Below are 15,000 nucleotides of genomic sequence, written 5' to 3' on the forward strand. Positions count from 1 at the left end.
CAGAGCTTTTTTCACCTGCTTCTGCAATTCCTTCGTTTGATCTTCCCGGATCGTTGAAAACTTCAGCTGCCTTGACAAAAGATGGGCTGTTCTTTGCCAATGAAAGAACTACAGCTTTTCCATGACCAAACAACCTTGAAGTAGTATCACATCCGAGAACAGCATGAAGAAACAAGATGTTTCTGCAAACTTTCTCACCTAGAGTCTTTTGCAGCTTCTTGATATCAAGGTATCGGATGGGAGAACCTGCTTTAGCCTGGGGCTGGAAGTATATATTCTTGTGCTTCTTAGTTGTGTAATGGATAAGCAAAACCAGGAGATCTGTGTCACTGCCAACCAGTATGGTCTGACCTTTCTTGGCCACTACCAGTGCCGTCTTCACTATCAAAAGATCAGCATCTCCTTTTGCATGATGAACATCACAGCCGGCCATTTCAAGATGCTTTCCAAGGAGATTTATGAAACGTTGCTTAGTCTCTTTGTTTGACAGGAATTCATCCTTTTTCATTTGAAGAGGCATGTTTTCATGAAACTGAACTGCTTGGGCCTGCTTGGTACCAATGCGTCTTCTGTGAGTCCCATCCTTTGGAGTTGGACCACTCTGGTAATCATCAAACACTATGACTGGGTTTCCATACCTTTTGACATGAGCAACATAATTTTGGCAGATAGCATTGTATGTCTTCCCAGTTACCCATGGTATCTTGTGCAGAAGAGCTCCACCATCAAGGACAAATTGGAATGTTGCAATCTCCATGTGCGTCTGTTCATCAGAAGGATCCCCAGCAAGGTCCCATAGAGCGTTAGCAAGCGCTGGCTTATTAGCTTTCAAGAGTTCGTTCCTTTTTTCAAACAGAGCAGGGGGATAGCCACAGAGTTCATAGCCAAATGCATCCTGAACACTTTCCTTCTGTGTGCTGACCATCACAAGCCTCTGAAACAGGAGAAGAGGATCAATGCTAACATCCTCACCATCGATGGAGATTTTGGACTTCAAATCCATTGCGACTGCCTGGTCTTTCTTCTTAAATGTGTACTTCAAAACTTGTTTTCCCTCCATGTCCCCTAAGATTTTACTGCCAATATCCTCTGCTCTGTCGACATTCACATTTTCTGTTGCAATAACACCATTTACTATATTTCTGAGAGTTTCAGCATTTCTGAAAGTAGACTTGTCCTCAATGAATGTGAGTAGCTTGTTCATATCATTGGCATCCCTCTTCTTACCTGCCATGGAAAGGTCCTTATGTTGCTCCTCGTTGCATGTATGCACCGATCTCTCATAGTTTCGGAGATAAAAAATTAGGGAAAAGTGGCTTTCCGGCCGACCTGCTAACCACTGGCAATGGGTGATCCAAGATGGCGGAATTGGCTTCAAGATCGTCACGCCACACCGCCTCCATACTATTATTCCTCCAAGGTTTACACGATATTTTCCTGAGAGAACACCTCAGAAAACATGGGAATAGACACCAAGTTGAATGGAATAGGGGAAGAAATGGCCAAATTACACAGTTTTTTTAATACCGCATACTTGCCTGAAAAAAAGATTAAAAAGTCGCAATCATCCTAAAAACTCACCATGTTCCATGCCTTCATTTACTTGGAATTTTTAGTCATCGATAAGGTAGAGCTCGAGGAACATAAAACAAGTGGTTTCATTTTTCTTGCAATTAGTGTGAGGTTTGCCCCCATTTTGGCTTATTTTGACTGGACTAATTGGAATTTCCTGCAATGAGGCTGAATGTATGGGCCCAACCGCTTTCCCATCGCAGACGGGTCGGTGATCTCTCTGTCTTCTACCCCCTCCTTTGTAATCTTGCACCCTCTGCTCTTTCCCTACTTTGTCCTCCCCCCCCACCCACAGGTTTCTGTTGGGCACATGTGGTCCACCATCAACCCCCTTATGGTGAAACTACCTAAATCCAGGATCACTGCGCATCTACAGTCATTTGTTCCTCTTTTCTCCCACCTGTGGAACCGACTTCCACATTCTTTTCAATCTCATTCTTCCCTCCAGGTCTTCAAGACAGCCGTTCATCACCATCTCGGATTGTTCCCAATCCAAAAACCATATCTTTTCTACCGTTGTTAACGTCCCACCACCACCCCACCCCAATCCTTCCTCTTTCCAAATTTCCAATTTTCCCTTCTGAGAGTTTCCTTCTGTATCGATCTTGTCCACCCTATGCATCCTCTCCTTTCCCCTATTCCTCCCCACACCCATTGTTTGTCCAAGTCTCCCCTTTCTTTCTCGGCTGTCAACTCTGATATTGGTGTCCCCGCTCCCCCACTCTCTTGACTGCTCCTTTTTCATCCTGTTACATCCTGATTCATTCATTGTTCGAGCTCTTCCGCGAGCCTCGACTATGAATACAAAATAAATAAATAAATTATAAAGATGAATAAAAATTAAATATTGTGCAAAATTGTTCTCCATGAAATGGCACAACCAGTGTGACCACTCCTCATTTTAATAAATGCCAAGGTGAGCCAATGAAAAAAAGCCAAGAATTCACAAGGTTTCGGAAAAGCGATGATAATAGAAAACCTATCGAAAACCAAGACACCAAGGTGAACAACGAATAGCCAGGATCTTGTGAAAAAGGCCAAGGAGTGGTCACACTGGGCACAACCCAACCCTTTGGCACCTCTAGTTACCTTGTGCATGCAAAGTGAAAGGAAAAAGTCGGGGTTAAGCAATTGGTTCACTCCTGTCTGTCTGTCTGTCTGTCTGTCTGTCTGTCTACAAACTTTAGTTTCTGAGCCAGGAACGACTTAATGTCAATTGAATGTTATCTTTTGAACGTGAATTGGAAAATGAACCTGTAGTTTAACAGTACTTTGGCTCTGAATTAGACCTGATAGCACATGCGCAGAAAGGAGTGAGATTATTATTAATGTTATTTTTTTTTTACTGAGAGTAAAATAGTTTTTAAACTTTTTACCTGTCTGGTAGTCAAACAAAATTGAAAATAATTTAAAACAAGAAACTTACTGTTTTTTAAGGATGTCATAAAGGGGACAATCAACGGGCCGAAGAACATATGTAACGTTTTAAATAAGGTGGTGTAGCACTGTATGGTGGTAAACCTCCAAAAAAAATTTCTACAACCTTTAAAGTGTTTATTTTATTTCATTTGAATTATATACTTTGTATAATGTTTTTGCACACATATCACCTTGTTTCGCACTTTCAAAAACCTTCCGTTTCGCATGACTTGGGGGAAAAAAACCAAATTCATACCCTGAGGGTGGAGTCGCAATGAGAAAAACTATGAGAATCGACATTCATGCCATGAGTGCAGAATAAGTTTGAAATTCTGCATTCTGACAAATATGGCGGTGCATAGTGCTGTGTGGTTTTCATCACGCCTGTTATGCAAGGTTCACGAACAAAATAAATGTAGATTGTGCTCATAATCGCAAAGCAAGAATTTAAAAGACTCTTCCCATGTCATTTTAATTCAGACTGCGTGGAGTAAGATGTTAATGTGAACTCTCCAGTTTCTTGTTATTTCTTATTCGAGTTCACAGCAAGAGATTTCTTCTCATTTTTTGTTATTGCAAAAACAATCGTGTTTTAAAATGATCGGCCGGAAATAAAGAGAATGAGTTTTCGAAAAGCAAGCCTGTATAATACATCCCCAGCATCCTAAGCTCTTTTCTATTTGTACGGTTGGAATTGCAGGACAGGAAAAGAAAGACACGGCAACATAATTAGTAACCCCAACACAATTAGACATTAATTGTCACATGAAGCTTTCAATGTTTCATTGACAAAAAAAAAGAAATAAAAGGCATTTATTTGAGCTTACACACCATTAATAGGAGAGAAACAGCGATAAAAGCTACACTAGCCAACTCTTTGTGGATTTCTCGGGGCTACCCCATTGTGATTACCCCAAATAATTACTAGCCCATTGTGGGGAGGAGATAAGGGCCACAGAGGTATCATGGCATTTTGCACAAAGCAAGTGGGCACATGGTCAAGGTAAATAAAATTAGAAAAATGTTCTGTGAACAGAAATATGACCATCATGTTCTCAAAGCGAAAGACATTCACAGCGATGCTGTCGAAATAATTATAATGACGAGCGACGAACCCATCCTTAGAGACGGGTTAATTCCACCAGAATTGGAGTATTTTTTGTCCGACTTGTAATACCCGCTCTCACTGGGAGTAGTGTTCTGATATACATATTTACATAGATATAATTTTGATCCTCCCTCGACCGTGAATCGCCAGGCCTATTTTGTTATTTTTACCTCCCTGAAACTCCCTCGTGCACACCCCGAGGACTTCCACCACTCTTCGACTCATTCTGTCTCGTGCTTCAGGATTGCAATGACGTCAAACGCACCCACACCCAAAGAAACACTTAAGCAAACGCACAAACAAACAGACGTTCCCCGAATTACGGTACGATTTAATGTGTAAACAAAATATAAAGAAAAAAAACAAGAAGAATACCTTGCACAGAGCGAAGGAGCGGATGGAATATGTGGCCAGCTCCATTGTGTCGATCAAGGAAACCTGCATCTGCCCGTAGTTCTCCACACCACGAGAGGGCCAATACTGGTCACATTTCACCTGCCAAAAAGGAAACATAAATGTCAATTCAAAGCAATGAAGCGAACACCTCATATCAAGCAAATCTTCAATAACATTCAATCAATAACTGATGATCTATTCAAAATGAGATATCTTCAAAAAGTCCAGTGGTGTCTTCATTTTCTGAGCATGGAATGAACAATGAACCATGGAGTTGAAAATGAATTTCAGGAGTTCAGTTCAGGATGTTCATGGAGTTCAGGAAAAATGAATCACTCGTGCTTTCCTTACATACAATTTGTGCTCCATGGTCTTATAATCAGCTGAGCGTTTGGCCGAATGGTTAAAGACTTCAACTTCTCCACCAGCTGGTGTTGGTTCAATTCTCCTGACAGATCACGCTTGACAACCCGCACTTCACAAGGATTGTGACTGTGCCAAACACCCCTCAACATGAGCTGAGCGAGGCCTTTCATCCTGCAGTGGACTGAAATTAATAGTCAGGTGGAATAGCTTATCAAATTTAACATTTTAATAATCGTGACTATAACTCACGGAATGGTGTGTGTTTGTTTGTGGGTGTGTTTGTGTGTTTGCTTGTCGCGCAACTCCTACTGTTCTGGTTCCGATTACATCCAGACTTGTTCCATCGGATCAACATGACCCCAGTTAATGTATAAGAGCATTTTTATCTTTGCCAGTAGTCCTTGAAGGTGGGGGGGGGGGGGGGGTTGTACACAAATTTGTGTAGCGCCACCTCCAGTTGGGGGAGTGAATTACAAGTCCCACCATTGATTGTACAGTCCAGTGTTCCTGTTCCCACGTTTTCCAGTGCAATGCAGTGAGGTGTTTTGAATTACACAGTGAGAGATATTTTGAAATAATAAATTTGAATCAACTCAATCAATCAACATAAACTATCTCTATTGTAACACCATGTAATCCCCTTTCTCCAATGTGAATACAGTACAATCTGCCTTTGATAATGTTTCTTCATTCCTGAACTAGGTCAGTCCTGGTTTCTAGCCATTCCAGATTGAGTCATCTCAACTGTTATTATATCCGACAGCATTAAACTATGTGTCTTGTCTGCCAGCATTAGTTGGTAGACGTTAAATATCCCACAGTGTCCTTGGCGAAGAGTAGGAAAGCCATCACCAGTACCCTAGCTAAAATCAAAGTTCAGGTCTGGAATGTTGGTAGCTCGTGCTCTGATATTTTTGGAGGTTCCTTGACATCAGGTTATATTGCTTAATATCTCAGTGTGGTTACTGTCAGAGTATAGCTTCTCCACTATAATCAAATTGACCAGAGAGTTTGCATGCTTCATGTGAATGACCTTCTTCAGAGCACAAAGGGCAACTATCACCATATCTGATGGAAATGCAACCCGAATTGAACACTATATATATATATATATATATATATATATATATATATATATATATATATATATATATATATATATATATATATATATATATATATATATATAAATAAAATACAACTTGACCAAACATGTAATGCCTTGCACAGTTTCTGAACAACAACCAGAACTTGTAAGGTTACATTCTCCGACATTAAAGAGACATAATGGTTGCGTTATTGATGACATTAAAAAAATGATGAAATGAAACATCATCTATTTAATTATAAAATGTCACAACAATCATCAAAAATAGATGAAGGAAATATTCATTTGGAATTAAAACAAACGAGGAAGGTAATGCTATATGTTTGTGCAGATAACATTTGTGAAGCAATGGTGTCAGTAAAGACCACAACTCGACACAAACAAGCGTGTGGATGAACATGGGAAGAGGAGAGGAGAGAGTAACAAAGATGCAAGTAACCTGCAAGTAAAGAGGTGGGTGTGAGAAGGGTCAAGAGGGTGGAAAGATCATGGGTAGGGATGATGGGATAGTGATGAGATGGCATCTTGAAGCTCCGAATGGAAGAGTATGATTGTATTAATTCAGGGACGTGATTCCAAAGACAGGAGAAAACTACAAGGGCAACCGGTAGAGCGCATACCTCTGCCACGTGATGCCTGATCCATGAGAACATATCGGGCACAGTACATTTCTGAAATATTGTGCTATTATCGGTTTCGCCTTATCTCTCACAATGGTGAAGAATCACTTTAAAAAATTAACAGATCCGAATCCGGATTCGGATCTTCACCAAAATTGAATCAATTTTTCCATGCTGCACACCCAACATGTCCATCAAGTTTAAACAGAATCCATCCACAACTTTTTGAGATATTGTGCTATGTATCGTTTTTGGCCCGATCCCTCAATGGTGAAGTATCACTTTAAAAATTATAGTAGTGGGATCCGGATCCGGATCTTCACCAAAATCTAAACAATTTGTCCTTGCCACACACCGAACCTGTCCACAAAATTTCATCCGGATCCATACACAACTATTTGAGATATCATGCTGTCTGTTTTTGGCCCTATCTCTCAATGGTGAAGAATCACTTAAAAAATTAACAGATCCGAATCCGGATTCAGATCTTCACCAAAATTGAAACAATTCTTCCAAGCCGTACACCCAACCTGTCCATCAAGTTTCAACCGAATCCATCCAGAACTTTTTGAGATATCATGCTATGTATCGTTTTTGGCCCGATCTCTCAATGGTGAAAAATTCTAAAAGTCGGATTCGGAACTATATCTTCACCAAAATTGTACCAATTCTTCCTTGCTACACACCCAACCTGTCCACCAAGTTTCGTCCAAATCCGTCCACAACTTTTTGAGATATTGTGCTATATATCGTTTTTGGCCAGATCTCTCAATGGTGAAGAATCAATTATAAATTCTAATAGTCGGATTCGGAACTGTATCTTCACCAAAATTGTACCAATTCTTCCGTGCTACACACCCAACCTGTCCACCAAGTTTCACCCGAATCCGTCTACAACTTTTTGAGATATTGTGCTATATATAGTTTTTGGCCCGATCTCTCAATGGTGAAGAATGACTTTTAAAAAATAAATAATTCTCGTTTCCAGATCCGGATTCAGATCTTCACCAAAATCGAATCAATTCGTCGTTGCGACACATCCAACCTGCTACCAAGTTTTGTCCGAATTCGTCCACAACTTTTTGAGATATCGTGCTATATATCATTTTTGGCCCAATCTCTCAATTGTGAAGAATCAATTTAAAAATTCTCGTAGTGGGATCCGGATCCGGATCTTCACCAAAATCTAAACAGTTTGTCCTTGTGACATAGCGAACCTGTCCACAAAATTTCATCCGATCCATCCGCAACTTTTTGAAATATCCTGCTGTCTATCGTTTTTGGCCCGATTTCTCAATGGTGAAGAATCACTTTAAAAATTCTAGTAGTCGGATCTGTATCCGGATCTTCACCAAAATCTAATCAGTTCGTCCTTGTCACACACCCAACCTGCCCACTAAATTCCATCTGGATCCATCCAGAACTTTTTGAGATATCCTGCACACAGACAGACAAACAGACACAGACAGACAAACAGACAAGTGTGAAAACATAACTTCCTTCACCATCGGTGGCAGAGGTAACAGGGAACAAAGGAGTGTAGGTGAGCAGTTAACAAGCAGGGGTTACTGGTATATGTCTGAGAGGGCTAAGTGATTTTGGCTGAGCTTTAATTAATTGAAAAAATAAAAGTATACCCTTTTCATCAAGTACACTTCCATTCACCTTCGGATTGCCCAGTCGTTTTGTCTGGTGACCATCTAATTACCAAAACAAACAAACAAAAAATACTATCTTGCATCCAATGACCAGCCGAACGGTTTTTTCGGTCTAACTCCACAAGTATGCGGACAATTCCCTTGAAATCTGCCTTGCGGTTATAATCCAAATTTCTCAATCAATCATGCTTGATGAGAGAATTATTGAGTGCAATAGCTGGATGAGGTTTAACACAAATGACTATCCAGAAGCATATCACCCTTTTTTAATTGTATATGGGTAATATTTAATATCGTAAAATGTTAATACGTATACGAGACCACAAAATGCTTTTTAAACATTGGAAATCATGCAACACAAAAAGTCTGCTGTTTGTTTTGTCCATGTGTAAGGATCCATCCATGGCTTCTCCGAAGTTACATACTGAATATAGATCCGTCCGGTGTGCTGGAATAACAAGCCTTTGGGTGTCCATCTGTTCTGCATCGACACAAGTGTCGTACTCAGTCTCTGCAGATTTACACCAGTTGGTATCATGCTATTGTAAACGTGCATGGAGTGGTGAGATGCAGAGGTTAAGCTGGCACAGTGGTGTTTATTAAGGGAAGTAATCGTGGTTGAAATGCAGTGCAGAGGTTGAAGTGCAGCACCGAGGCTGGAGGCTTGGACCATACGTTTGTGTAAACAGTTATGAGCAGGGGGTCCAGCAGTGTTTAATTATCCATGAAATGTTTGTGCTTTGTGTGAACAAAGCCTGATATAGTAAGATTTCACTGGATTCTTGTTTTGCAGCTCCACCACCGTATCCAAAATTAATTCAAGCTTTTCTCTTTCTTTAAGCTATATATATCTTACAAATCCCTCTTTCAGGTGAGTGACAACTGCAAACTAAGATAACCTATTTAGCCTTTCAACAGCTTGATTCTCTGAATAATAAAAAAAGTACTAGAAAGGTACTCGGTCGAGTGCATACCTCCACCAGGTGAACAGTTTACGTTTTGTTTCACACTGATAGGTTGGAGCTGCATCCGGACCTTCAGCAAAATCTAATCAGCTTGTTCTTGTCACAGACCCAACTCATCCAGTTAGTTTTTTCATAACTTTTTGAAATATCGTGCAAGAGTATATATTTTTGGCCCAATCTCGTAATTGTGAAGAATCACCTAAAAAAAAACATTTTTAAATCCTCGTATCTGGCCTGGATCCAGATTCTCATCCAAATCGAATCAATTTGTCCTTATCATACACCCAAGCTGTCCACTAAATTTCATTTGAATCTGTCCACAACTTTTTGAGATATTGTGCTCTATATCGTTTTTGGCCCTTTCTCTCAATGGTGAAGAATCACTTTGAAAGCTAAATTTTTTTTTATAGCATCCGGATTCATATCCGGATATTCACCACTATCAAATCATTTCATCGTTGTCACACACCCACTCCAAGTTTTGGCCAAATCTGTCCAATACTTTTTGAAATATCCGGCTTACAAACAGACAAACATGGGTGAACCCATAACCTCTGTCATAACGGCTGTTACCCACCCCCCACATCTAATTAATCACCTCTGTTGCCTCCTTCTTCTTTTCCTAACTCTAAAACCACCTTTCTGAGTATGTCCAGTAGTATCCTTCCATACTTTCCATTAAAATCATGAGCCTTCACTACCTCATGACATCCCCTCGTCAGCACCTTCAGGATACACATGCAATTCCAGTAACCCCCTCCTGGTTAAACTCTTAAAATCCAGGTTTACAATAATACATCACTACTTTGTTCCTATTTTCTTCCATTTCTAGAACCGTCTTCCCACGGCTGTTAAATCCCACCTTCTTTCCAGGGCTTCAAGAGGGCAGTTGCACTTCCAAACCCCCATCCATACCGTCAATCTTCTCAATCTCCATGAGACCTACTCACAACATAACATAACTCTTTCACTTGCAGGTTACTGCACCTTCCCCTCCTCTTTTCCTGTTTGTTCATCTGCTTTCTCATTGTGTTCAACTGTAGCCCTGCTGTCACACTGTCAGTGTGTTCTTCCATGAGCTTGCCTACAAAAAATTCCAATTGCTGAACTTCTATATTCTCACTTACATTCCTTTCCAGTCTTCCTGCACCCCTCTCTACATCACCTTGATTGTCAGCTTTTACTCCTTGCTCACATGTCCTAAATTTACAGTTCTCCTCTCTTCCCATATCCTATCTAAATTGTACCGACTTATTATGCTGTATGTCTGTTTATTGCTTGCAAAATTCCCCAACTCGTGTTTGCCTGTTACCCTCTACTGCCAGTGGAACCAATTCTTTTTTTTTCCCCCGCCTCTTTTTCTTCCCACCTGTGGAACAAATTTCCACATCCTCTTCAATCTCATTCTTCCTTTTAGGTCTTCAAGACAGCTGTTCACCACTATCTCAGATCGTCCTCCACCCAAAGGCATGCATTTTCTTTTCGACCTCCATAAACCCCCACCCCCAAGCCCACCTCCTTCCAAATTTCTAGTTTTTCCTGACTGAGAGTTGGTTTCTGTATCTACCTTGTCCACTCCATGCATCCTCCCCTCCCCTTCTTTCCTCCCTACACCCATTGTTTGTCCAAATCTCCCTCTATTTTGTCCTTCAATTATGTTGTTGGTTTTTCCACCCCTCTCTCCAGTCTTCCATTTGTTTGGTTGCATCCTGATCCGTTCTACGTTCTAGCTCTTCCACGAGCCTTGACCTTAGTTTACAGAAGAAAAAAAAATGTTTGGACATGATCAAGCGAAAGTTTATTCTCTTCCAAGAATACCTTACTACTTTTTAACATTGCTCATATTCACAACAATCTCATGAATTGAGTGAGTATTAAATGCATTCTTCCTACCAGGAAAAAAAACTTTTGCTCAGGAAAGTACAAGTCAAAAATAATATACGGTACTCATTTAAAATACCTCCAAACATCATATTCTCACTCCCTTATGAACAATCTCAACTGTCCAATATCTTCCTCACTATTATCTCTTGAACAAAATACTTCTTGATGAAGTCTTCTCAATTTGTCTTTATTTATCAGCCAGGAGACTTTTAACATTTATTTGTCTTGCGAGAATATTATCGCCTAATGTTGGCTTAGTGGTTAGGGTGGTGGCTTGGGATCCTTGGGTCTTGAGTTCAAGCCCCGCTGGCCACTGAATTAACACCAGGGGGATTGACTCAGCCTGTCATCCTTCCAAGATCAGCAAAATGAGCACCAGTATACTGGTAAGTATCCCTGCATATTGAAGCCGACTAAAGGGTTGGCGTCAGGAAGGGCATCCGGCCGTAAAAACATTGCCACAAGAAAGGGTACCATGATTGGAGTCCACAAAAAGCTGACCCCTGCTCAGGGAAAAAGGCTTTAAAATGGTGTGATGATGAGTCTTGTGAGACTATTGCAATGCCACTGTCCATCTATCTGTCTGTCTGTACCCACTTCTATATATATATTTTTATTTTTTTTTACTCTGCAACTACTTCTCCAGTCGTTGTAAAACTTTAAACATAGGAGCGACTCCCCATGGAGAATATTTTATTGATAACTTTGATGTCATAAGTCATAAGGCATGGCAGCCATATTAGATTAAATGAAAAAATTGGCTATCTCCAAAACCGTTCAACAACAAAAAAAATTAAACTTGGTATATATCAATTCCCATGGTGATAACAATGACATTGGTGAAGTGGTATTCCAGCCATAATTGGTTGAATCAAAATTCTTAAGCAAAAATTCTGAAACTTCATATATCTGATCTCCAACTCAATGTGAGTGAATGATTAAATGTATGATTGACCAGGTGGTCTGGTGGCCATATTGGATTAAAAATAAAAGGGAAAAAAAAAAATCTTCTCCAGAATCGCTTTCCAGATCGATGCGAAATGTCATACATACGTTCGACTAGCTATAGGGAATATCATTTGAAAATGTTTTCATTGTTGCAATTTAGCCTTAATGTGCACAAAAGTGCTTATTAAACATCCGAGTAATCAATCGATAACACTGGGCTGCATTTGAAATATTTTTTTCAGAGGTTTAGGTTTTCTCAACGGTTCTTATATGTTTTTTGCATGCTGAATTCAGAAATGTATCTCATTTCACTCAATCAGGTCAAATTTTTTTTTAAGGGATTCTGTCTCAATTTTAAGGGGAAAAAAAAAATCCAAATTTTTGTTTTTTTAAAATTCAAAATCAAACTTACATTGACAGAAAATGTACAAACTATACATATAATAAACACACAAATACACTTAATGTGGAAGAAAGTGCCTTCTCAATTACTTTCATTTCAATTTCAGAAAAATAGATAAATTGTTGTTTCTGGCAACACCCAACTTCAGTCGCTCCAGCAGTCGCTGTTTTCCTTCGTCTTTTTAACGTTGAATTTCACATTAACGGCACGTGTGCGTCATTTTATATATAGTTTGTACATTTTCTGTCAATGTACGTCTGATTTTGAATTTTAAAAATGCTAATTAAAAAACCAAAAATTTTGATTTTTTTTTCCTTAAAATTGAGACAGACCTGATTGAGAAATTGTGATTGAGATTAATTGAGAAATTGAGATTCAATTGAGAAATGAAAATTGAGAAAAACTTGACCTGATTGAGCGAAATGAGATACATATCTAAATTCAGCATGCAAAAAAACATATAAGAACCGTTGAGAAAACCTAGACCTCTGAAATGACGCAGACCAGTGTAATCAATAAACCTATGGATAATGGCAATGTATGTGACATAATAGGGTGCATGGATGATACAGGTATACGGGCCATCATAGCAGTGAGCCATAATAGTGGCATGTTTAGTAAACGATGGTATTTTTGGTCAGAATGAGCATGCGAGGTGAGACTTTGCACTCTACTGAGTGCCATTCTAGTTTAATTATGGACATTTTATTGGCTTCCTCAAAGCCATCTTCGAAACCAGTGGTTTCCAACCTTCTTGTCATGATTCCCACTTTTTGATCATGCTGTACACCTGTGGAACCTCTTCCTGTTTTGGCATAACGCTGTCGATGAACAATTTGCCAAGCGGTTGTGCTTTGAACATGCGTGCTGATGCAACATAGACTTTGATTCATTTACTTTTATTATAATCATCAAAATATAATTATTAAAATCAAATAATTATTCACAAATAATCAAGTATTCACGAATCAAGCTGAAAACTTTATTGTCATTAAACCCACCTGTATGAAGTGAACTGCTGTTGGTTATACCCAAACAGTAAACAGGGTATTAGCCAGTCATGAGTATTTGAAGTAAAACATGGATAAGCAGATAGCTTGCAATTTGAAAGCTATTTTGTGTGTACAAATCAATCAATATCAAAAAAAAAAAAAATTGCTCAATGACAAGGTGATTTTTGAACATCTTAACCATCTCATGAAATTGTGGCTCCTTGACTGCCAAAGCACATCGCAGGTCATCTTCCACAAACGATTTGTTCCTCGATTTGGTTTTCATTGCAAGCAAGGCTGAAAAAAACACTTTTGCAAAGGTATTTGGAAGAAAATGGCAAAAGGATACGCATCGCAATGTCACTAGTTTTCGGGAAAGATTACATTATTGAACACCAGAACTCTTTCAATGATTTTGATTGGAACACATCATCGTTGATGAGTTCCAGGAACTCCTCTTGTATGTATTCTGTGGTATCATCAATGTCACACAAAGGGGTTACTCATCAACCCATTATTTTTTGGGTGTAAGTTTGTGAAATATCTTTTGAACTTGTCTTTGAGCTGGACAAGGTGGTCTGCATTCTCTTTGGATACAACGTCGGGGAGTTCATCATTGGCGACTTCTTTCAAGCAGGGAAACATGATATTTCCCTGGACCAGTCTCTTTCTGTACAGCTGCCACTTTCCAAGAAAGGCACGAATGAAGTCTGTGTGGGCCAACATGTTGGAAATCTTTCCTTGCAGCTTCATATTCAACTGATTGAGGATCTCCAATACATCGACAATAATGGAGGCGAGGTGGATTTCCAAGTTATTGGTGCTAAATGTTGCTAGTTAATTCACGTTTTCCTTGTACTGAAAGAAACATCCTGACTTCCCTCCGAGGGGTGAAGAACCGATCGAAGAATATGCCAGAAAATAAACATTTGACTGAAAGAAAAAAGATCAAGTTGTTGGGCTTTGAATCCATAACATTATAAATCTGTTTGAAAAGTCGAGTATTCAACGAAGAAGTCTTCACAAAGTAGTTCACGACTTTGGCAATGCTCTTGAAAAACACATTCAATCCAGAAGGCAGTGATTTAGAAGCCAGAGCTTCTCGATGAATAACAGAGTAGATACCTACTGCATTTGGAGCTCTAGATTTGGCCATGGTTTGGAAACAAGATCTTGACCCAAACATTGGTGGGGTTCAATCATTTGTGATTCCCAAAAGGTTTATCCAACTCAGCTCATTACTACTGAGAAAGGAAGAAACAGCATCCATTACATCATTAGCTTTGGTTGTCATTTCAAAGCTCTGTCAAAAAAGGACATCATCTTTGAATAGGTAGAGACAAAAAAGAAAATCCAGCAACTTTGAACAAAATGACACATCCGTCGACTCATTGATTTGCAGAGCAAAGAGAGGGGATGCTTTGATTTCCTCCACAATCTGGTTTTTCAGGTCACATTAAATGTCACTAATTCTGCATTGCATGGTGTTGTTTGAAAGGGAGACAAAGCTGAGTTTGTGAACTGCATCTTTGCCAAGAACCAATCGCACTATTTATTTCGC

At 39.5% G+C, this 15,000-nt stretch overlaps 1 protein-coding gene across 7 annotated transcripts in view; it reads right to left on the reverse strand.

Moving 5' to 3' along the window:
• Positions 1-15,000, reverse strand: part of LOC147024432 (receptor-type tyrosine-protein phosphatase delta-like) — an 881,646-nt gene that overhangs the window by 145,994 nt on the left and 720,652 nt on the right. For all 7 annotated transcript variants that reach the window (XM_085884376.1, XM_085884379.1, XM_085884375.1 and 4 more), the window contains one exon: positions 4,475-4,594. In XM_085884376.1, coding sequence (XP_085740502.1) covers positions 4,475-4,594 — 120 coding nt within the window. The remainder of the gene's footprint in view (positions 1-4,474; positions 4,595-15,000) is intronic.

This window comes from Eptatretus burgeri, chromosome 6 (assembly GCF_056783735.1).
Source record: "Eptatretus burgeri isolate ZD-2024b chromosome 6, Ebu_testis_v1, whole genome shotgun sequence".
Lineage (NCBI taxonomy): Eukaryota > Metazoa > Chordata > Myxini > Myxiniformes > Myxinidae > Eptatretus > Eptatretus burgeri.